This window comes from Stegodyphus dumicola, chromosome 2, assembly GCF_044657685.1.
Source record: "Stegodyphus dumicola isolate Sdum_Otavi_A_Nest chromosome 2, ASM4465768v1".
NCBI classification, from domain to species: domain Eukaryota; kingdom Metazoa; phylum Arthropoda; class Arachnida; order Araneae; family Eresidae; genus Stegodyphus; species Stegodyphus dumicola.
Window position 1 is genome coordinate 95,729,741 of NC_140769.1, and position 19,296 is coordinate 95,749,036.

The following is a 19,296-nucleotide window of genomic DNA, read 5'->3' on the forward strand; positions in this document are numbered from 1 at the left end:
AGTTGAAATTAGGGTGTGTTAAGAGGTCTCGTATGTTGAATTTTAACACATTAGTGTTTTGATTGTAGGAGGAAGTGTTGAACACATAGACAGAAACACATTCGTGTTTGGTGTTTTTACAACACATGTCAGAGAGCACGGGGAGAGATAATTAAAATAGTCATGAATGAAATAAGAATGTTAAGAAAAGTATATTCTATATGTTATTTGCAATGTCATTCTGTAACATTTCATTAAACTAGTTTTCCTTCCAGATCTCTGGAAGGAACCAGAATTGAATAAAGCTCCTGTTTTGATGCAGTACAGATGAAAAAGAAAAAAGATTGTTGTATATTCCGGGAGCTGCTATTGTAACAAATTTCTTTCTTTTAAAATTTTCTAGTTTCTAGCTAAGTTATGTTTGTAAAAGGTTGGTCTCGCGTTAGTTTCTAGAGCTAAAAGTTTTCAACAAGGTCGTTTTAGACCTCAGTTTCAAACTAATTAACTCTGGCGGGAAGTATGTAAGGATCTTAAGTTTTACTAACGTTTATTTTATTTTAAATCTTTACTATCACTTCTTATTTTCTACTTCCGGCCAGAATTATAAGCGTGAAGGAGTTTATGCAAAGTTGTCTGGCGAACGCCAAGTATTTAAGTGTGGCCTTTTTGCCAAGCAGAAGAGAGAGGAAGCCGTGAGTTCGAAGCAGGCCGCTTACCTTAGAAGTTACGCAGTTGCTACTTTGCCTTCCAGGCCAGAGGTTTTAATCCTCTTGATAAATTAAACGTATTGTAGTGTTCACAGTCTCTGTGCTACATACGCTTTCTGTTATTATAAGGCCAATCTTATTCTAAAGTTAAATTAGAGTTTAGTTTTATTTTGATATCTTTTAAGTTAGACCCCGAGTGGAGGGTCATTGTATTCCGAAGTACGGAAGTCATTGTATATAAAGAAAAAAATAAAGGGTTTTGTATACCCTTCGTCTGTATCCTGTCTACTTACTACAATTAGTGAACATAGCTTTAGTAAGCTCTCTGTTCTAGTCAGGTCATTGTATGTTTCCGAAGAAGGTTAGAAGAAACATTGAACCTGATAGAATAAATCAAAGGTTTTAAGGTCTCCATTGCCAGCACCTTCTGGTCTTTGTTTTCAGCAAGCAAAAAACCTCCAAATGAAAACTTAATACCCCTGCCAAACATTAAAAAGGAACACACTTCCGAAACGTTAATAAAATATTTCATATCTTTGTATAAGAATGTTACTGAAAGAATAGAAACCATTAATTAGAAGTTTTTCTTTTCAATGTTAAATTCCTCATACAATTCACTTCTTGACTGATAGTTAAAATTTTCAAAATTAAAAATCAAGTAGCAATTTAACGTGAAACCGCAAGTATACTTCAGTACCACATGCTTTAGTAGTCAAAATCCAGATTAAGAATCATACTTCTAAGTTTTTCGATCTTTTGAAACTTTGTGTTCTACGTCTGTTTTTCAGATATTCATTTTATATCCTAAAACAGTTCAAATTTGACACTTTTCCTTAGCATACTATGTATCCCTAATCTATTATCAGTGCATGTAGAATTAAATTTTTGAATCTGAATTATTTTATAAGAGTAATTGAAAGTCATGTATGTTATTTCGTACATAACATTATTTATTCTGTTTGCATGCGTTTGTGAGTTACAATATTTGATGTATATAATGTATAGAATGCATCTAGTTAATGAAATTTCCAGTAAAAAGTGAATATTTTATTTGTTAAAATTACATAGTTATAGAAGAAATATCTTAGGTTGCATTTAAGGATAAAATTCAGTACTGGAAAATTCCCTGTAATCAAGATCAACGTTATATGTACGACAAATTCAAAATTACTTATATGAAATATTTCGCCTCTCTATATATGGCTGTCCTCTTTATATGGCTTGGTATGATTAATTCCCTTTTCATACATTAGCAAGTTTAAAGCCGTATGTTATTTCAAATGTAGAGTGCCTGTGGGAGATTAATTGCATTATTATCGGGATATTTTAATATCGATATTTTGTTTCATTATTTCAGTTAATATGCGTATCATGCAAGAGTGGTTGTTACGCAGTAATTTGGAACGTACAATATGGAATTCCGATCGATTTTCGCTGAAATACGGAGAAGAATATCAAGAAAATTCAGAGACTCATAAACCTAACCTAGGAATATGCCTCATATGCCTAACCTAGGGAATACAAAGTTTCAAGAAAACGTATACATACTTTCAATGAACAAAAGTCATTCTTTATTAAGAAAAGTATATTCTCCCTCTTTTCCGCATGCCTTTATGGTGTAATGGGAAGCATACTCGATGCGTATTCGAAAGGTCCAGGGTTCGAGCTCCGGCGAGGGAATTACACATTTTTTCCGTCTTTTGCTTCTCTCCCCCCCAAAAAAAATAATTAAAAAAAAGAAAAAAAAAAAAAAACTAATGACTCTACAGTTAGCGCCCACACTAAAAGGTGGTAGACGATAATTCGTTATTGAAATAATTTACAAAAATGAACAGTCGTTTTGCTTGTGCCTGTTTTTGAATGTAGCCACTGTAAGAAATTTTATGTGGGAATATATTTTAGTCGCCAAAGAGGGCGTAAATCTTTCATGATGTATATATACTCGTACTTCTTGTTCTTGGATCTGGCACCGCCAGTTGAATGTGTGTTAGACGTGAGTAAACCTGGCAGTTTAGAAATCTGATTCGTAATGTTCATTTATGTTATGTGTAATTTGAATTGGTGTTTTTTTTAACCAAGATATCTTGCAATCCTTGACAGTTAATATAATATTTTATATTTTTGGCGCCCAACGTGGGGCACGAACAATTTTTTGATTTAGAATGCGGTGTTTTTTGTGTTACTGAAAAATTATTCCTTTGCACTGAACGTGTCAGGATTAACGTTCAGAATACTTGTGAATGTGTTTCACCAGGAAAGTGAGTTACTAAATTAGGAATTAACCATTTGAAGCCTGTACCAGGTAAGAGAATAAAATTACTTTTGTTGTTATTATGGCAGACGATATTATTAAATTGAAAGCTACTAGAAAAATCATGAGACAAGCTATTTCTAAAATAATAAATGTTGTAGAACCTGAAATTAAAAAAGACATTTGGGATAAGAATATGGTAGAAGAAAATGTGTTTTTACTTATTTCTAAACAGTCTGCGTTGAAAGAAATTAATGAAAAGATATTGGATTGTTTTAAAGGGGATGAGTCTGAAATTGAGAAAGAATGTAATACTGTGTTAGAGTATGATGAAAAATTAAGTTTATGTATTTTTAGGGCTAAAAAGAAACTTAATTTAAATTCTCAGATAGTGAGCATTGAAAGTGAATCGCCTGGTAACCATACTGCTGCCGTAAAGGTCGGAAACAAAACTAACATTCGATTACCTAAAATTTCAATTCCTAAATATTATGGTGATCCTAGTTTATTTTTGGAATTCTATAATTCCTTTGAAAATGCTATTAGTAATAATAATGAGTTAACAAAGGTCGAGAAGTTTACCTATCTTAAATCCTTACTCGCAGGACCTGCTTCAAGTGCAGTATCCGGGTTTGCACTATCTAATGAAAATTATGACTCTTCTATAAGTTTAATTAAAGAAAGATTTGGACGAACAGATTTGGTAATATCTTCGCACATCTTGAATCTTGAACCGGTTAGAAGTTGTTCGTCCAATGCGAAAGCACTAAGAACACTATACGATTCCTGTGAAATCAATATAAGAAGCTTAAATTCATTGGGTATTGTGTCGGAAGCTTACGGAACCCTTTTAGGACCTGTTATTTTAAAGCTTTTACCAGACGATATAAATCTGGTGTTTAACAGAAAAAGAAACTCTAAACTGCAATATAGCCTAACATAACTTCTCGAATTCATTAGACTGGAAGTTGAGAGTCGGGAAGCTTCTAATTTAATAATAAACTCAAAGAAAAGGGACACAAATTACGGTGTTAGCAGAATAAAAATAATTACTTAAAAGGGGCAAGTGTTCCTACCGCTTCGGCGTTAGCTACAGTGACTAAGCCGAATTGTTTCTATTGTAATCAAAATACACATGATGTAGGAAAATGTGAAAAAACTAATGAGCAAAAAAGAGCGATATTAAAATACCATGGACGTTGTTACAGATGTTTTAAGAGAGACCATGTATCTTCCAGATGTAAAATGAAACTTCAACCTTGTGAGTTGTGTAATGGTTTAAATCATAATAAGCTATTTTGTAGAAATATTGTTCCTGAAGTGGAAGCAGTTTCAGATGCTAAACAGAAAGTAGTTACAGTATCAGATTCTAAGCAGAATGTAGTTGCATCCCTGTCGTTTAACTCTAAGACTGTTTCTGAAACTGCTGATAAAGGTGTATATTTACAAACTTGCACTGTTTACCCTTCAGATACAGATAATACTAGAAGCCAAATAGTAAAAATCTTAATTGATGGTGGATCACAGTGGTCATTTATTAGAACTGATTTGGCTAAAGAACTAAAATTAAGGACTTTAAGGAAAGAAAGGTTATATATTTATTCATTTGGGTATAACCAATGTAGACTAATAGAATATAATGTTGTTCAAGTTACCTTGAAAAGTATACATTGCTCTAATGACTCAATCACTATTGAAACTCTTGTTACAGATACAGTTTCTGGAGCGATCATAAAAATTCCCTCCAAAAACATTTTAGAAATATATAAATCAGAAAATCTAAAATTAGCCGATAATGGTGAAGCAGCTGAAATAAAAATATTGTTAGGATCTGATTCATGTTGGGAAGTGCAAACAGGCGAAAAGAAAAGAGTAACTAATAAATTATTTGCGGTGTCTTCTATATTTGGTTGGTCCTTAGTTGGATCTTTAGAAGGTGATCAGTCTAGTGCCTGTATTTTTACAGCTGGTGCTTCTCATTGCTTGAAGGAAGATAATAATTCAGTTAATGACTGTTTGCGAAGGTTTCGGACTATGGACCATTTGGGTTTAGAGGAGAACGAGAATCCTGACGATAAATCAGTCATTGAGAAATTTGAAAAAGAATTGCATTTTACTAATGAACAGTTAAAAAATGACAGCGACTGTGACTAAACGAACAGTTAAAAAAAGAAATAATTCAAAAGTGCGAAATTGAAAGTTGTGATAGTAGTAAAATGTATTACATGCCACATTCTCCAGTTGTAAGAAAAAATGTATCAAAAATTAAAGTCCGTATCGTGTTTGAAGCATATTCGAAGTGTAATGGGGTATTTCTGAACAATTGTTTTATGCCTGGCCCAAATTTGAATCCTTATGTTTTGGACTTGATATTGCGGTTCAGACAATACAAACATACGTTCTCAGCAGACATTGAAAAATCCTTTCTCCAGATTGGAATCTCTGAAATTGATAGAGATGTATTACGGTTTTTATACTTTGATAATAATTACAATTTGAAACATTATAGAATGACTCGCGTTCCTTTCAGTGTGTCATGTAGCCCTTTCATTCTGGCGTGCACTATAAAAAACATGTAAAGAAAATAGAGTTAGAAAATCCAGATATTTTTGAGATGTTGAACTGTTCGATCTACGTAGATGTTTTCTATGGTGCAGATTCTGTGGAACAGGCTTTTAAGTTAAGTACTGGAGCCTCATGCGTGCTTAAAGATGCCGGAATGAATTTGCGTCACTTTAATACAAATTCCGAGAAACTAAAGAAACTTTGCGATGATTGTGGAATAATTAAATCAGAAAATGAACTAAATAGTTCTTTAAAAGTATTAGGGCTTAACTGGTGTACGAGTAAAGATGTAACTTCCTTGAACATAGACAACTTATGCGAAACATTAAATAGTTGTCGAAAAACCACAAAAGGAAATATATTAAAGGTGACTGCTACTATTCTCGATCCAGTAGGTTTCTTGGCGCCATTTGTATTACGTGCAAAATTGATAATGCAAGACCTTTGGCAGTTGGGTTTAGAATTTGACGACGAAGTTCCAACTGAATGTAAGCAGTTGTGGTCCGAGTGGAGCGGTGAAATTGAAAAGTTAAAGAAATTTGAAATTTCTCGAGAATATTTCCCCGGCAAATTGAATAAAAATAAGTATATCGAACTTCATTTATTTTGTGATGCATCTATTAAAGCGTATGGTTCAGTTGCATATTTTAGATCAGTTGAAGAAGGACAGGTAGCATTCATTACGGCAAAATCTAGAATTGCACCAATAAAACAAAAATTCACACTTCCAAGGTTAGAGTTGCTAGGAACATTAACATCGGCAAGACTTGTTAAAAATTTAAAAGAGCTGTTTTCAATTCATGAAGAAAATATTTATCTGTGGACTGACAGTATGGTTAGTGGTTCACTGGATTCATAGTGCTCCTGAACGATGGAAAATGTTTGTAAAAAATCGAGTATCTGAAATACAATCTTTAACTTGCCCAAATAACTGGAGACATTGTAATGGGAAGTCCAATCCAGCGGACATTTTATCTCTAGGATGTTCAGCCGAATATTTGTTGTCTTCAAGATTATGGCAGTCTGGGCCAGACTGGTTAGTTGAATCAGTGAGTGCTTGGCCTAGTAAATTTATCGTGACAACGGAGTTTTCTCATGCTGAATTAGAGCGGGAAAAGTGTATGAATGATACAACAATACTACCATCCATTGCAGAAAAATCTAATTCTCTGTTGAATCTTGGAAATTATAGTAAATTAATTAGAGCTATTAGAGTAACTGCATGGATATTTAGGTTTATTCACAATCTGAAAATAAAACTGGCAAGAAAACCGGACCCTTGATAGCAGAAGAACTTTTTGCCGCAGAATTATATTTGATAAAAGAAGTTCAATATGAACATTTTTCTGATGAAATTAATAGTTTAAAGTCTGGACAGTTGATTTCAAAAAGCTCAAACATTTATGAACTAAATCCTTTTCTAAACGAGGAAAGAGTTTTGTTAGTAGGAGGAAGACTACAAAAATCAACTTTAAGTTTTCTTGAAAAGCATCCTCTAATTATTCCTTCAAAAACTCATTTTACAGATCTTCTAGTACGTGATGCACATGAACGAGTTCTTCATACAGGTGTAGCTAGTACTCTCATGTTCCTCCGTGAAAAGTACTGGATAATTAGATCCAGACAAAATGTGAAACGTGTTATAAGAAACTGTGTATAATTCCTGACCAATGCGTTATAATTCAGCGTTATAATTCCTGACCAATGCGACAAGTCATAGCACCATTACCTCCATCTAGAGTTAGAGTGCTAAGAGTATTAATATTGTATGATAGTATATTTCTTACTGAAATTGTAATCTAAATGCTACTAATGTTGTATCTATTTTATTTAATTGATAATTAAAGTACTGCATATTTAATATTTAAAGAAATGTATGTATTAAAAAATTTTAACGTTTAATTTAATTCTGGAAAAAAAAAAAAAAAAAACAAAAAAAAAACAGGTTTCTTGTAATAATTCTAGTATTTTAGTTGAATTATGATAATTTTGATTTTGAAATAATTTGTTTAATATTATCTTGAGTTATATAAGTTCTTGATTTAAATCCTGATGCTTGAACAGGAATGTTATGACAATAATTCTTGATGAAATTTACTTGAAAATTTACTTGATATTCTTGAAACATATGGTAAGTTTTACATGTTCTTGATATTTATGTGACTTTTCTTTATTACAAAACTTGAATTTGTATTGAAATGCATAATGTTTCTTGAAAATAATTCTTGAAAATGTTCATGTAACACTGATAATCTTGATTGTTCTGAACTACAGTTCAGCCGGGCACAGTATGTAAGAAATTTTATGTGGAAATATATTTTAATCGCCAAAGAGGGCATAAATCTTTCATGATGTATATATACTTCTTGGATCTGGCACCGCCAGTTGAATGTGTGTTAGACGTGAATAAACTTGGCAGTTTAGAAATCTGATTCTTAATGTTCATTTATGTTATGTATAATTTGAATTAGTGTTTTTTTTTTTAACCAAGATATCTTGCAATTCTTAACAGTTAATATAATATTTTATAGCCACATCTCTCCAAACATTCTTGTTGTGAATGTAATAGTATAGTCAGTATTTTCTATGCAAATAGTATGATTTCATGATTTAAGGTTATATGTAAATCATGTATATCTCATCTCCAGGTCCGTGATATTAACCAATACTGACTGGTGGATTCAATGAGCTACTCATATATACATCAGGATACAGTTAGTCTTGTAGTTTTCCTTTTACAGAGTGCAGTCGAGTGTCTAGTTACAGGGCAGTTAGGGAACTGCGCCGTATGTTGCAGATAATCTTAATAGGCTATAAGTGCCATCAGTTGTTTTATTGCGCCAAACTTTTTATGTTGAATTGTATCTTCTTGTATGATACCTAAATAAACATTTATTCTCAGCTCTGCATGCTTAGGTCACGATTGCCTTCACCAAGAGCATGGATTATTCTTGGAGTTTAGCATTTTACATATTAACAGCGCTTTAAAATGTGATGGACACGTGGTTTTGAAATTCTTAGCTATCGTCTCATGTGGCTTATAGAGTTTCTTCAACTCTTACGAGAACGCTTCTATCATTTTTTTTTTTTTTTTTTTTTTTTTTTTTTGCCTTGTAGGGCTCGTTGATGTCTGCGATCTTCCGAGACATTTCTTTCTGAACAGTTAAATCTGCTTCAAATTTAACTTTAATCAAGTGAGTTCAGAGCTTAGTCTAATTCCACTTATTATTTCCAGTCTGTTAAACCTGAAAGGAAAGAAAAGAGAATTGAAGGAATTTCAGCTTTTCAAAGAGAAGCGACATCTTCAATTTCTCAATGGCTCTATAATTTGAAACAAAATATTCGAAACGGTTTTAAAATACAATTTTTGCTGTTCATCATAATTCAAATAGCTTAGGTAGATTAGTATCCTACTGCTCTGCTTTAGAAGTTTAGCAATTAGTTTTTAAATACTTCAGAAACCAGGTGAATTCTTTATGCTATATTCGAGATAAAAAGTGTTGTATATATAAACTACACAAACATTTTGCATGTACTGTAAGTAAAATATACTGTTTAATGTTCAAATTGCTCTGGAAAGTTTAGATTTCAGTATTTCATTTCAGGGGAAGATTTTCCAACAACTGTCGAAATTGAGAGCGGCACAAACTTCACAGAACATTTCGATCTTAAAGAAGAAGTTGGAAAGTAAGCTATGTACTCTGCTTTTGTTTACTCGAGCTGAAGAAGATTACACTAGTTTTCATATGTTTGATGAAGTTTCCACTGATAGTTAAGTCATAACATTTTTCAAACGTTAGAATTTATTCCAAGTTAATGAAAGTGAAGGCAAATACTGAAAAGTATTTATTTTTAATGAATTTGGGCTGGAGAAGTATAGCATTTACAGTTTTTAAAATGTATTAATGGGAAAAATTGGATTCTACATTGAAAGAATCTCTTTACATGTGCATAATGTTCATCTGTATCTATATTCAGTATCTTTCTACTGTATCAAAATGTCACGTGCATGAGTACAGCGAAGTGGCTTCTCCTAGATTTTTGCTTGAAAGTTATAAAAATTGAATGAATATTGCATAGCCATTGAATATATAAATAAATGCATACAAGCATACATACATATATACATGCATGCATACGTACTTGCATACATACCTACTTGCATACATGCAAGTGTATGAAAGTATGCTTACATGTATGCATACATGCATGTACATTTTGGAGGGAGGGACGTACCTTTAAGTTCATGGCCTTACTGATTCTGTAGTTAAAGCTACAGTTCTTGAAACGTTCATAATGTGCTTGCTGTCTTATTTAATTTCCCAAGAAGTCTTAGACAAGCTCTTGTCTGATGTGCTATTTTTTTCTTTTCAGTGATTCAGCTCACGAAAATTATTAAAGTAGGTCTATTATTTGGATTAAAGATACAAACTAAAAATATAAATTTTGGATCTTCGCTCTAAGTGTGTATCTTGAAATTTATTTTATTTATTCATCTGAATGCCATAATAAGGTTATGATTAGCAAAATTCACTGGTGACTTAAGAGTTTTTCACTGATGAACTATAAAATAAATACATGGAGAAAATTAAGAAGAATGTTTCTAATACAGGATATAATTTATTCTTATAAAACAGATATACGAAATTGTAAAAGATAAGGAACGTCGAAATGGTCAAACAACAGGTAGAGTTAGTCAAGCGGTGGGCAAACAAATATGGCAACTTCAGCCTGGTGTTTGAATTCTGGAAATGTCATCAGAGATAGATGTAGAGAATGAATATGAAAAAAGGAATATGGAATAACATAGAAGAAGAGTTACACAATTAGCATATGCTATTAGTGCAACAGTAAAATTTGACATAATGAACATTAATATTTTATATTACTATTTTGTAATATTATTTTGTGAGATATAGCACATTGTTCTCAGAAATGAAAATTTTTCTAGGGAAGCTTCTAAAAATCGAATTTTCTGTTAGTGAAAACAAAAACCGAATAATAATTCGCATTTCGGATTAATGTAACAACACATCTCAAATGTATGGGCTAATATCAATCCTTATGCCGCCCAGTCGGTATAGTGGTCAAGGAAGCTGACTGCGATGCCGAAGGGCCTGGGTTCGAATCCCAGAGAAGGCATGGTTGTAACTGTCCGTCCCTTCATAGGAAAGGCGATAGTGGGCCACTTATTAGGTGCCTCCATAATAAAGAGACCACCATATCCGGCCTTGTATAGATTAATGGACTTAGTTACATTTGTAATTGTTCACAATCTGCCATTGGAAAAAAATATCAATCATTATGGTATCATTAATGTGATGTATACTATTATCAGCTGTTATTAAGCATGTATTTTATTATTATGTAGCAACACTGTTCGAGTGCAGAGGGTTAATTCTAGAATATTAGTAGTGAATTATCTGTTTTTGTATGGATATGAATCCATCTGAAGACTTAGGGAATGTAAATTATTTATGCAGCTATTACTACAATAGGAAGTTTTCTAAAACCTGATCTTACTCGCGAAAATATTCACCAGGTTACATGTAACATGGATTTATGGATCAAAGATAAACCTGAATACACTTTAAGAAGGGGCTAGTTTAGAATTTACTTCATAATGTAAAATTAAGCCATCAGAAATACATTTTGTAATTACGAGTCGAATTATTTTGGCTAATCATTTATTGTTATATGATGAACAATTAAGATTAATCTTCTGAATTAAGAGTTCAAAACAATGTCTATACAGGATGACAAGGCACTCCTGAAGAGTTATGTATACATACTTCATATGGTGACATTAGGAGACAAAAAACAAAACAAAAAAAAAAAAAAAAAAAATACAAAGTTCCTTGTTAGAGAAATGAGTCTGCAGGTTGGTCATAAGCTCAGAAGTGGCGTTATTTGATCAGACGGCACAGTTGAAGTCTCTTTTCCTAGAGCTGTAGGTTTCTTCTACGCCTACACTTGTCGTAACACCGTTATCCTATCTCTTTCTATTTCTGTTTGATATAAGAATGAGTTTTTTTTTTTTTTGGCTTAATGGATGTGAACATTTAAAATATTCATATTCAAAGGAATAAGATTTGGCAAAACGTTATAGATTGCATCTTTTTTTATTCGTTTTCAGTTATAATGTTGTATTGTACTCATCTGCTTTATTTCGTTATCAAATATCATACATTCCAGATGCAATTAATTGCTCAGAACTGGCGATAAATTTCGCTAAACTGAGAGCTTGTTTATGAAATCGAGAGGTGCTAAAATTACTAAAATAGTCGTAGGAGAGGGCAATGTAATGCAAAAATTACGGATTTTCTTCAGAATCGAAAACCTCAGTGAAATGAATGAATAAAATAATTTTATATGTAAAATGTAATACTAATTTTTTTCATTTGCACTATAAATTATTGTTTAGAAAAAGGATATTAGTTTCCTTTAATATATTTTTATTTAATTCTAGTAATGCATTTTTTCCTATGTTTGTTTCTTCTAATGTAGACGGGTTTAGCCAAGTAATTTTGACAATTTTAAGCCAATTTGGCATATTCAGTTAGGTTATTTTTAAAAATATATTTTGGATTAGGATTATAAACGAACGTTTTCTATAGAAGGCTAACTGTCATGTACTTTGCTTTATACCTTAAGGTCTGCCTGCCTTAAACCTGCGTCTACGTTTAATTGTTGAACTGTTGAGCAAATTTTTTCAAACACTGGGTACAATAGGGTACCATCCTGATGTTTCCCTAACATCATTAGACATTGTTTAAATGGATAAATAAAACGTCCTTAAAAATTTCTGTCCTAAAATTTTAAATGCCCTTAAAAATTTTAATCTTAAATATTTAGTAATGTCTAAATACATAAAATATTATAACGCAATGCTGATATATTTCATTATATTCTGTGAAGAAATATTTTTAAAACTAAAGTGAGACATGCAACGATTCAGAAAATTACATAGTTTCAAAGAAATAATTTAGATAATCGGTAGAATATATTTTTTTTCAATTTAATAGCTTAGTTATCCATAACTTTTCAATACAATCGCTGCAAATATCAAAATCTTCCTTTAGATGACAGTGAACTGTTTCTAACTTTCAGGACAATTATGCTCGTCAGGTTGAATAATTGTCCCTGCTCTGGACCTCTTTGATGGCATTTTATATCGTAGCTTTCTACATTCATAATGATATTTATTTTTAGCAAACGTGAGAAATCAGTTGGTTCTGTAGCAGTATATTAAGGTCGAATTCCACTTAAATTAACTTCTCGATTTTCCAGTGAAGAGGTTTGTCTTAGCCTAATTATTAATAAACACTGATTTCATTATTTGAAAAAAGGACATTGCCAATGACTGTAATTCTATTAAAATTTGATTGAATAATTAAATTATTTTCGAATAAAAGCACCTTAACTAAAATTATTTTTAAGATCTCATCGCATAGGAAGAAGTATAAGAATTATCGAGCATAAGAAAATAAATTTTCAATAAAAGCCAAGCGAATAAAATAATTTTTTCATGTTGAGCATTTTTACGAGCTAGTTTTCATTTTTAATTATAAATATGTCTGTCATTCGCTTGTTTTAAAATATATACGTTAATAAAGATTTTATATATTCTGCAAAATGATGAAAATATATTGGGGAATGATGTATAATGATATTGAGTAAATGCTCAAAATAATTCGCATATATATATCCTATGAATAGAGGCAGGTTCGGCACAGTTTACCGGTGTGTGGACAAGTCCTGTGGTAGACCCCGTGCTGCCAAGATCATCCGGTGCGTGAAGATGAAAGACAAAGAGAAGGTGAGACAAGAGATAGAGATCATGAGCCGGCTGCACCATCCGAAGCTCATGCAAGTCCTCGCGGCATTCGAGAGTGGGCGGAATATGATTATGGTTATGGAATAGTAAGTTTGCCATCTGCTTATTGTGCTATTATTTATACAGCAATACCTCACATTTTCTGGGTACTCGCTTTAATCCCGGACTGTTTGAAATCGAACTGATCGAGAAACTAATACAAAATATGATAGATGACTGGTTTCATTTTCTTCTCCTTTTTTCTCAATAAATAAAGCGGGATCAGTAAATTAAAATTAATTAAAAATAATATTAAAAAATGTATTTTCCAAAATTCATTTTTATTTTTTAAAAATTACAGTACCTGTTATCTGCATATTTTTCTTCATTAGCCTTTTCTCTTCAGACATTTCTCTGCAGCAACGAATTGCAATGTTTTTATTCCGCGAATTGTGAGGCTTCTTTCAGTATTGGGATCAACTTTCATATACGGTCTGGCAAGATTTCAACTACACTGGTTATCATAAATTAAGGAAAAATCACAAAAATAGCGAAAACTCCCTCAAAAATAAGCCAAACCGTGTAAAATTTGAATATGTTGCCAAGTAAGAGTAGCTGAGTAAAACTCCAATATGCAAATTAGTGGCGCTGCACTCGGAATACATCATCTGCGGGGAGCATAAAAAGTTCATGTTTAAGAGCAAGCCCGCATATTTCACTGTGATAATGACATCAGAAATCCGAGATAGCCAATTCGTAACAATGACCTTCAGGCGTCATTTGCCTGCAGAACTACGATAGAGAGCCATTGGGAGACTAGAGGCAGGACGAAGTCAAACAGAAGTGGCCAGATGGCTAAATGTGAGTTCTTCTGTGGTTCATAGACTTTGGAGGCTATTTCAAATCACAGATTCGGCACCTAGGATGTTCAGCCAAGGACGGCCAACTGCTACGACGAGAGCCGATGACCGATATTCGACATTATGTGCACTCAGGAATAGAACCACTACTCCGACTCTTCTTAGATCCTCCCTTGCTGCAGCCACCGGGAGGTTGGTGTCAGCGTCAATTGTGCGTAAGAGGCTTCACGAAGGTGGTCTATATGCGAGGCGAACAACCAATTGTGTGCCGCTTAAGTCACGCCATAGGAGGGACCGTTTGCAGTGGACACGACAACATGTCCACTGGACGCCTGAGCAATGGTGGGCTATTCTCTTTACGGGTCAGTCTAGGTTAGTCTATAAAGCGATAATAGGCGTTATTTGATATGGAGAGAACCTGTAACCCGTTATCATCCGTCAAACATCCGTGAAAGAGATGCATACGGAAGAGGCAGTGTCTGTGTTTGGGGTTGTCTGTGTATAGAAATGACATCCTTGATGCTTATGTGCACCCATATGCTGGGGCAATAGGTGATGCTTTCCTGTTACAGAACGACAATGCAAGACCACACAGGGCTCGCATCGTATATGATTATCTTCAACAGGAAACAATTATGCGCATGGAGTGGCCAGCTCGATCCCCGAACTTGAATCTTATCGAGCACGTTTGGGAGGCTTTAGGAAGACGTCTAGCTTCTCTCAATCCGCCCTCTAAAGGCCCGTCCACACGAGGACGATCGCGACGTAGTTGACGCAAATTTTTTGACGCAGAAGACATAAAACTGAGTACGCTCCTGTTCAGCTTTTTCGCCCGCGACGCGCGTGTATAGCCAATAGCCGACCGAGTTCTTATCACGTGTCATAATCAGAAAAACTTCTTCCTTACCCATTTCAATATGGCGTCAGAACCCCACAGAGATGAGTTTTTGCTTAGAAATATCATAACTGTATACAGCAATAAAATTATCAGCACTGTTCACGCCATCTTCAGATTCCTCAAACCGTATATATTGGTATAAATTAAAAATTCTTATTAAAGGGGGAAACTGTATATTTATAAAGCAATGATCCGACCAGTATATCCATATGCTTCACCTTTTTATAACACCGTAAGTAATAGGAACCTAAATAAATTACAGTTTCTACGAAATCAAAGTTTCTGCCTTACAAAATTCTCCTTAATTATTATAAATATTGGCTACATCATGTGTAATAAAAAGCTCTATAAATATCCCAATATTAAATACACCAAAACCTAACTTCAGCAATATAGAAACTTCTAAAATAAAGCAGTTGACTGTGAAAGAGTATTCAATAAAATATAATTACGAAATTTTGGAGGAAAGTTACAACTTGTGTCATACAGCAATTATTTATTCAAGTTTAATTAAATTACCTTTCCAGCGACTTCTACTTGTTACATTATTTTTAACAAACACTGCTATCACAGATAACTGAGTGGTCAGCGCGTAGCTTTGCAAATGGAAAGGTGGGGAGTTCAAACCTGATCCAGAGGCAGTACATAATTCAGTTAGCTTTTCTCATTTTGAAACGTGTTTCTTATATTTAATCATGAATCCTTATATTCTTATTTTACCTATTATTATTGTTTTCATTTCTTATTTTATTCATTATTATTATTGTTTTTAATTTAGTTTAAAAATGTGCATTGCAAATAGGAATCCTTATGTAATAATATATATGCATCTCTTTATCATATATCATCTATAAATTCTCTCTTTATTCTTACTTTATTGCATATTTTATCACGCACATAATTTCTCATAAACTGTCCAAAGTTTGAACCTCATTCTAAATTCAAAAATAAATAAAAAGAATATGAAGTTGGTTTTATTATATGGTGGATGGTGTATATAAAGAGAATTAAGTAATTTAATTCTCTTTATATACTGTATTCCAAACCAATTTTATAAATCCTAATTTTCATACAATATAGAATCTGCAAGTCTGTCAAACTGGTCGATACTCATCCTGAAGTAATTAAAAAACAAGTAATATACAAAAAAAAAAAAAAAAAAAAAAAAAAAAAGTCAATTTCTACTTAGGCCCACAAAGAAAAATTAAAAAAATACAAATAAATAAAAATACAAACAGAATTTTTTAAAATTAAAAATTTTAATATGTGAAAAGCATCAAGTGTCTTTAACTACAAGTTTAAAAAATTGTATTTGAACTTGAGTGGATGAATAAAAGGCATTTTATGTACTGAAAATTTGAACAAGATATAGGGAGAGTGTGAGCTAATAGTAGGAATTTAATAATTCCGGATATTCATTTCGCAAACGAGGTAGTAAAAAAAAATCTCTTTGAACAGGTCGCTCTAAATAAATCTTTCGGACTCATTCTTGCCATTTCTTGCGGTTTTGCCTCTGCTTAATAACTGCACTTAATAGTAAAGTTTCAGCTATAAAAAAATCATCTGATTCGGACAACTTGCCGCAAACATACAGAAGCACAGCGAAGTAATAAGATACAGCTCTGTTGACGCTAAATTACAGCGTCACGTGATTTTTGCGCAAAATAATTCCATTGGTTAAACGTACTCTTCGCAAGCGTACTCGTTTGGACGCTTTTACGCTGGTAACGTAAAAGCGCGTTCGTCAGCTACGTTTCAAGCGTATTCGTGTGGATGGGCCTTTAGACCCTTGCCGCGCTTGCAACTGCTTTGCAAGAGCGATGGCTCTCGCTTCCTATGGAATAGGACCTCATAATCGTAGCATCACACATCGCTGAATGTGCTGTATTACTTCTAGAGGCGATTATATTCCATATTGAAGGTACTTTTACTATAGCAAACTGACATCTTCGATTTGTTCATTTTATACATGTGCTACTACCATAATTGTCTGGTAATTTTTTTTTGTTATTTGATACCTTACTGTGTGTTGTATATTGTGGGTAAGTTTCATAAAATTCTACATTTAACTTTTTCAATAATCGTGATTTTTCTGATTTTTCCTTACTTTTTGATAACCGGTGTATTTTAAGTGTTCTGGTAGTTGTTCAGCTGTTAATTTTATGTACCGGACTTTTTAAAACCGGACTGTAGTGAATACAGACTTATTAAAGTCGGAATATGCGAAGTTTTCCTGTACTAGACAATGAAAAAAGAAAGGAAATGTAATATGACGTATCTAAGCCGTGAATTTTGATTCCAATTATTTGTATAATTTGTAAGTTACCAACCTGATTTTGAAACGAATGACATAACAGCAGAAGCAATGGAAGTTTTATTTTTAAGAACATGAAAATTTTAAAGTTTTTAATGAATTGATTTTAAAAAAAGGCATTTCTTATCGAAAAGTATACGGTTTTCCTACTTTGGGTTGCAAATTAGTGCAAGTGCAGTAAACGAAAACATGCTATGCAATGAGCATTTAAATGGCATATTCATATACTGAAGAGAAATAGAAGAAAAGCACTTTATGAGCTAAAGTTGTAAATATTGTCAAGTATTGAGGATTCAAATGATATTCAACTGAAATGAATGTTGACACATTCAAGGGTGAACAGTTCATTAGTTGTATAATACTTCAAGCTCGCATACCAGACATCTCTATTGGTTTCCGTAGATATTGTAAGAGTTTTATTATTAATAAAAAGCTTTAAAACGTTTTCTCTTATAGCATAGTATGGATATTTCTTCCTCTAAAAGTAATCCAATATTTTAATTGCCATCCTCTTTCAGGTTCTAATTGTACTAAAATTGGCAGGATTGCTTGTAAACTATTCTCTATGCTTAATTAAAAATTCATTACTTAAGTCTGAAGATCCAACACAGGACAAGAAGATCCATCATTTGAATTTTTGAGCAATCTATAGTTATTTCTTCAGTGCATTTGAACTTGTCATGTTAAAATAACTTAGAGGTATTTTTCTTCATTAAGGAATTCGCAACTTATTTACGATAAAGTTGTAGAGACAGAAGCAGGAAAAATGAAAAATATGCAACGCCTTCGCCGGGAATCGAACCGCCGACCTCTCAATTACGCGCTGAGCGTGCAGACCACTATAAGGCTCGCTAAGAGAACGGGAGAAATACCTTATAAAAAGATGTTACCGCTGTGGATATTTTTTTGTATTTGCATCATCCTTTCAGGTTTTCTCTCACTGAAATCAACCGAAAGATTTCTTCAATTTTTGGATTAGATTTAAAGCTTTGCTAATACAACAAAAAGCATGAAATATAATTAATAATTTTGACTTCATTCCTTGCCATCTTAGAATATAATGCCTTCGACGAAATTTTGTTTTTGGTGGAGCTTCGAAATTTTTAGATTTTAAGCCAACATTTTATGAACTTTCTGGCAGTATTCTTCTCAGTTAATTTCATTCCATATATCTAGCAATTCCTCAGAACTATGTACAGAATTTAGCCCATAACTGAAATATTTTGGACGTTATATTTTATCGACGTTAGAAGCAGTTAATTAAATAAACTAAATTCTTCATCACATTCAAAATAACTTGGTAGTGGACAGATGCTTAAGGTTGTGATCACGTTTTTTTGCATAGAAAATTACATGCGTCTAAAATCTTAACTTCTTACTATCATTTAAGGGTTATGTCTTAAAGCTTGATATCTAGGCAACTGATTATCTAAGACTGCAAGGATTGAAATTGCTTCAGTTGCCTGTCGGGTACCGGCGAAGGCTATTCTACCTCGTATAAGCCTGATAGAATGAAACATTGTGATGCGGATCACTGGTGATTTTAATGCTTTTAATATGAAATGCCTAAAGATGTGAAGGTAAATGAAATGCATAGCCTTAAGCCTTTCCAAATGCAAACTAGATTCGCCGTCAAAAATATATATAATGGGCACTGGCACAAAATTTAATTTAAAATTATTTGAAGATCTTCCTGGTCAGATGAAGCCCATCCGTCATAGTTTTGCCGCATAATGTGTAATACCATAACAAGCAAAATACTTAAATTTTAAATTAATGATATTTCTGTTTAGAAGCATCCTCAGTCAGAAGAATAATATGGTGTTGAACCGAAACTCTTTTTTTTTTTTATTTGAAACCGAACAGTATCTTCTCAGAGTATAAAACTAGATCTCTTTAAAATTTG

General features: G+C 32.8%; 1 protein-coding gene across 2 annotated transcripts in view; it reads left to right on the forward strand.

Annotated features, from left to right (window-relative positions):
* LOC118192517 (uncharacterized) overlaps nt 1-19,296 on the forward strand; it is a 251,275-nt gene that overhangs the window by 218,654 nt on the left and 13,325 nt on the right. Inside the window, exons 12-13 of one of the 2 annotated variants that reach the window (XM_085810941.1) lie at nt 9,108-9,189; nt 13,222-13,425. In XM_085810941.1, coding sequence (XP_085667067.1) covers nt 9,108-9,189; nt 13,222-13,425 — 286 coding nt within the window. The remainder of the gene's footprint in view (nt 1-9,107; nt 9,190-13,221; nt 13,426-19,296) is intronic. The other variant, XM_085810942.1, reaches the window with a different exon arrangement.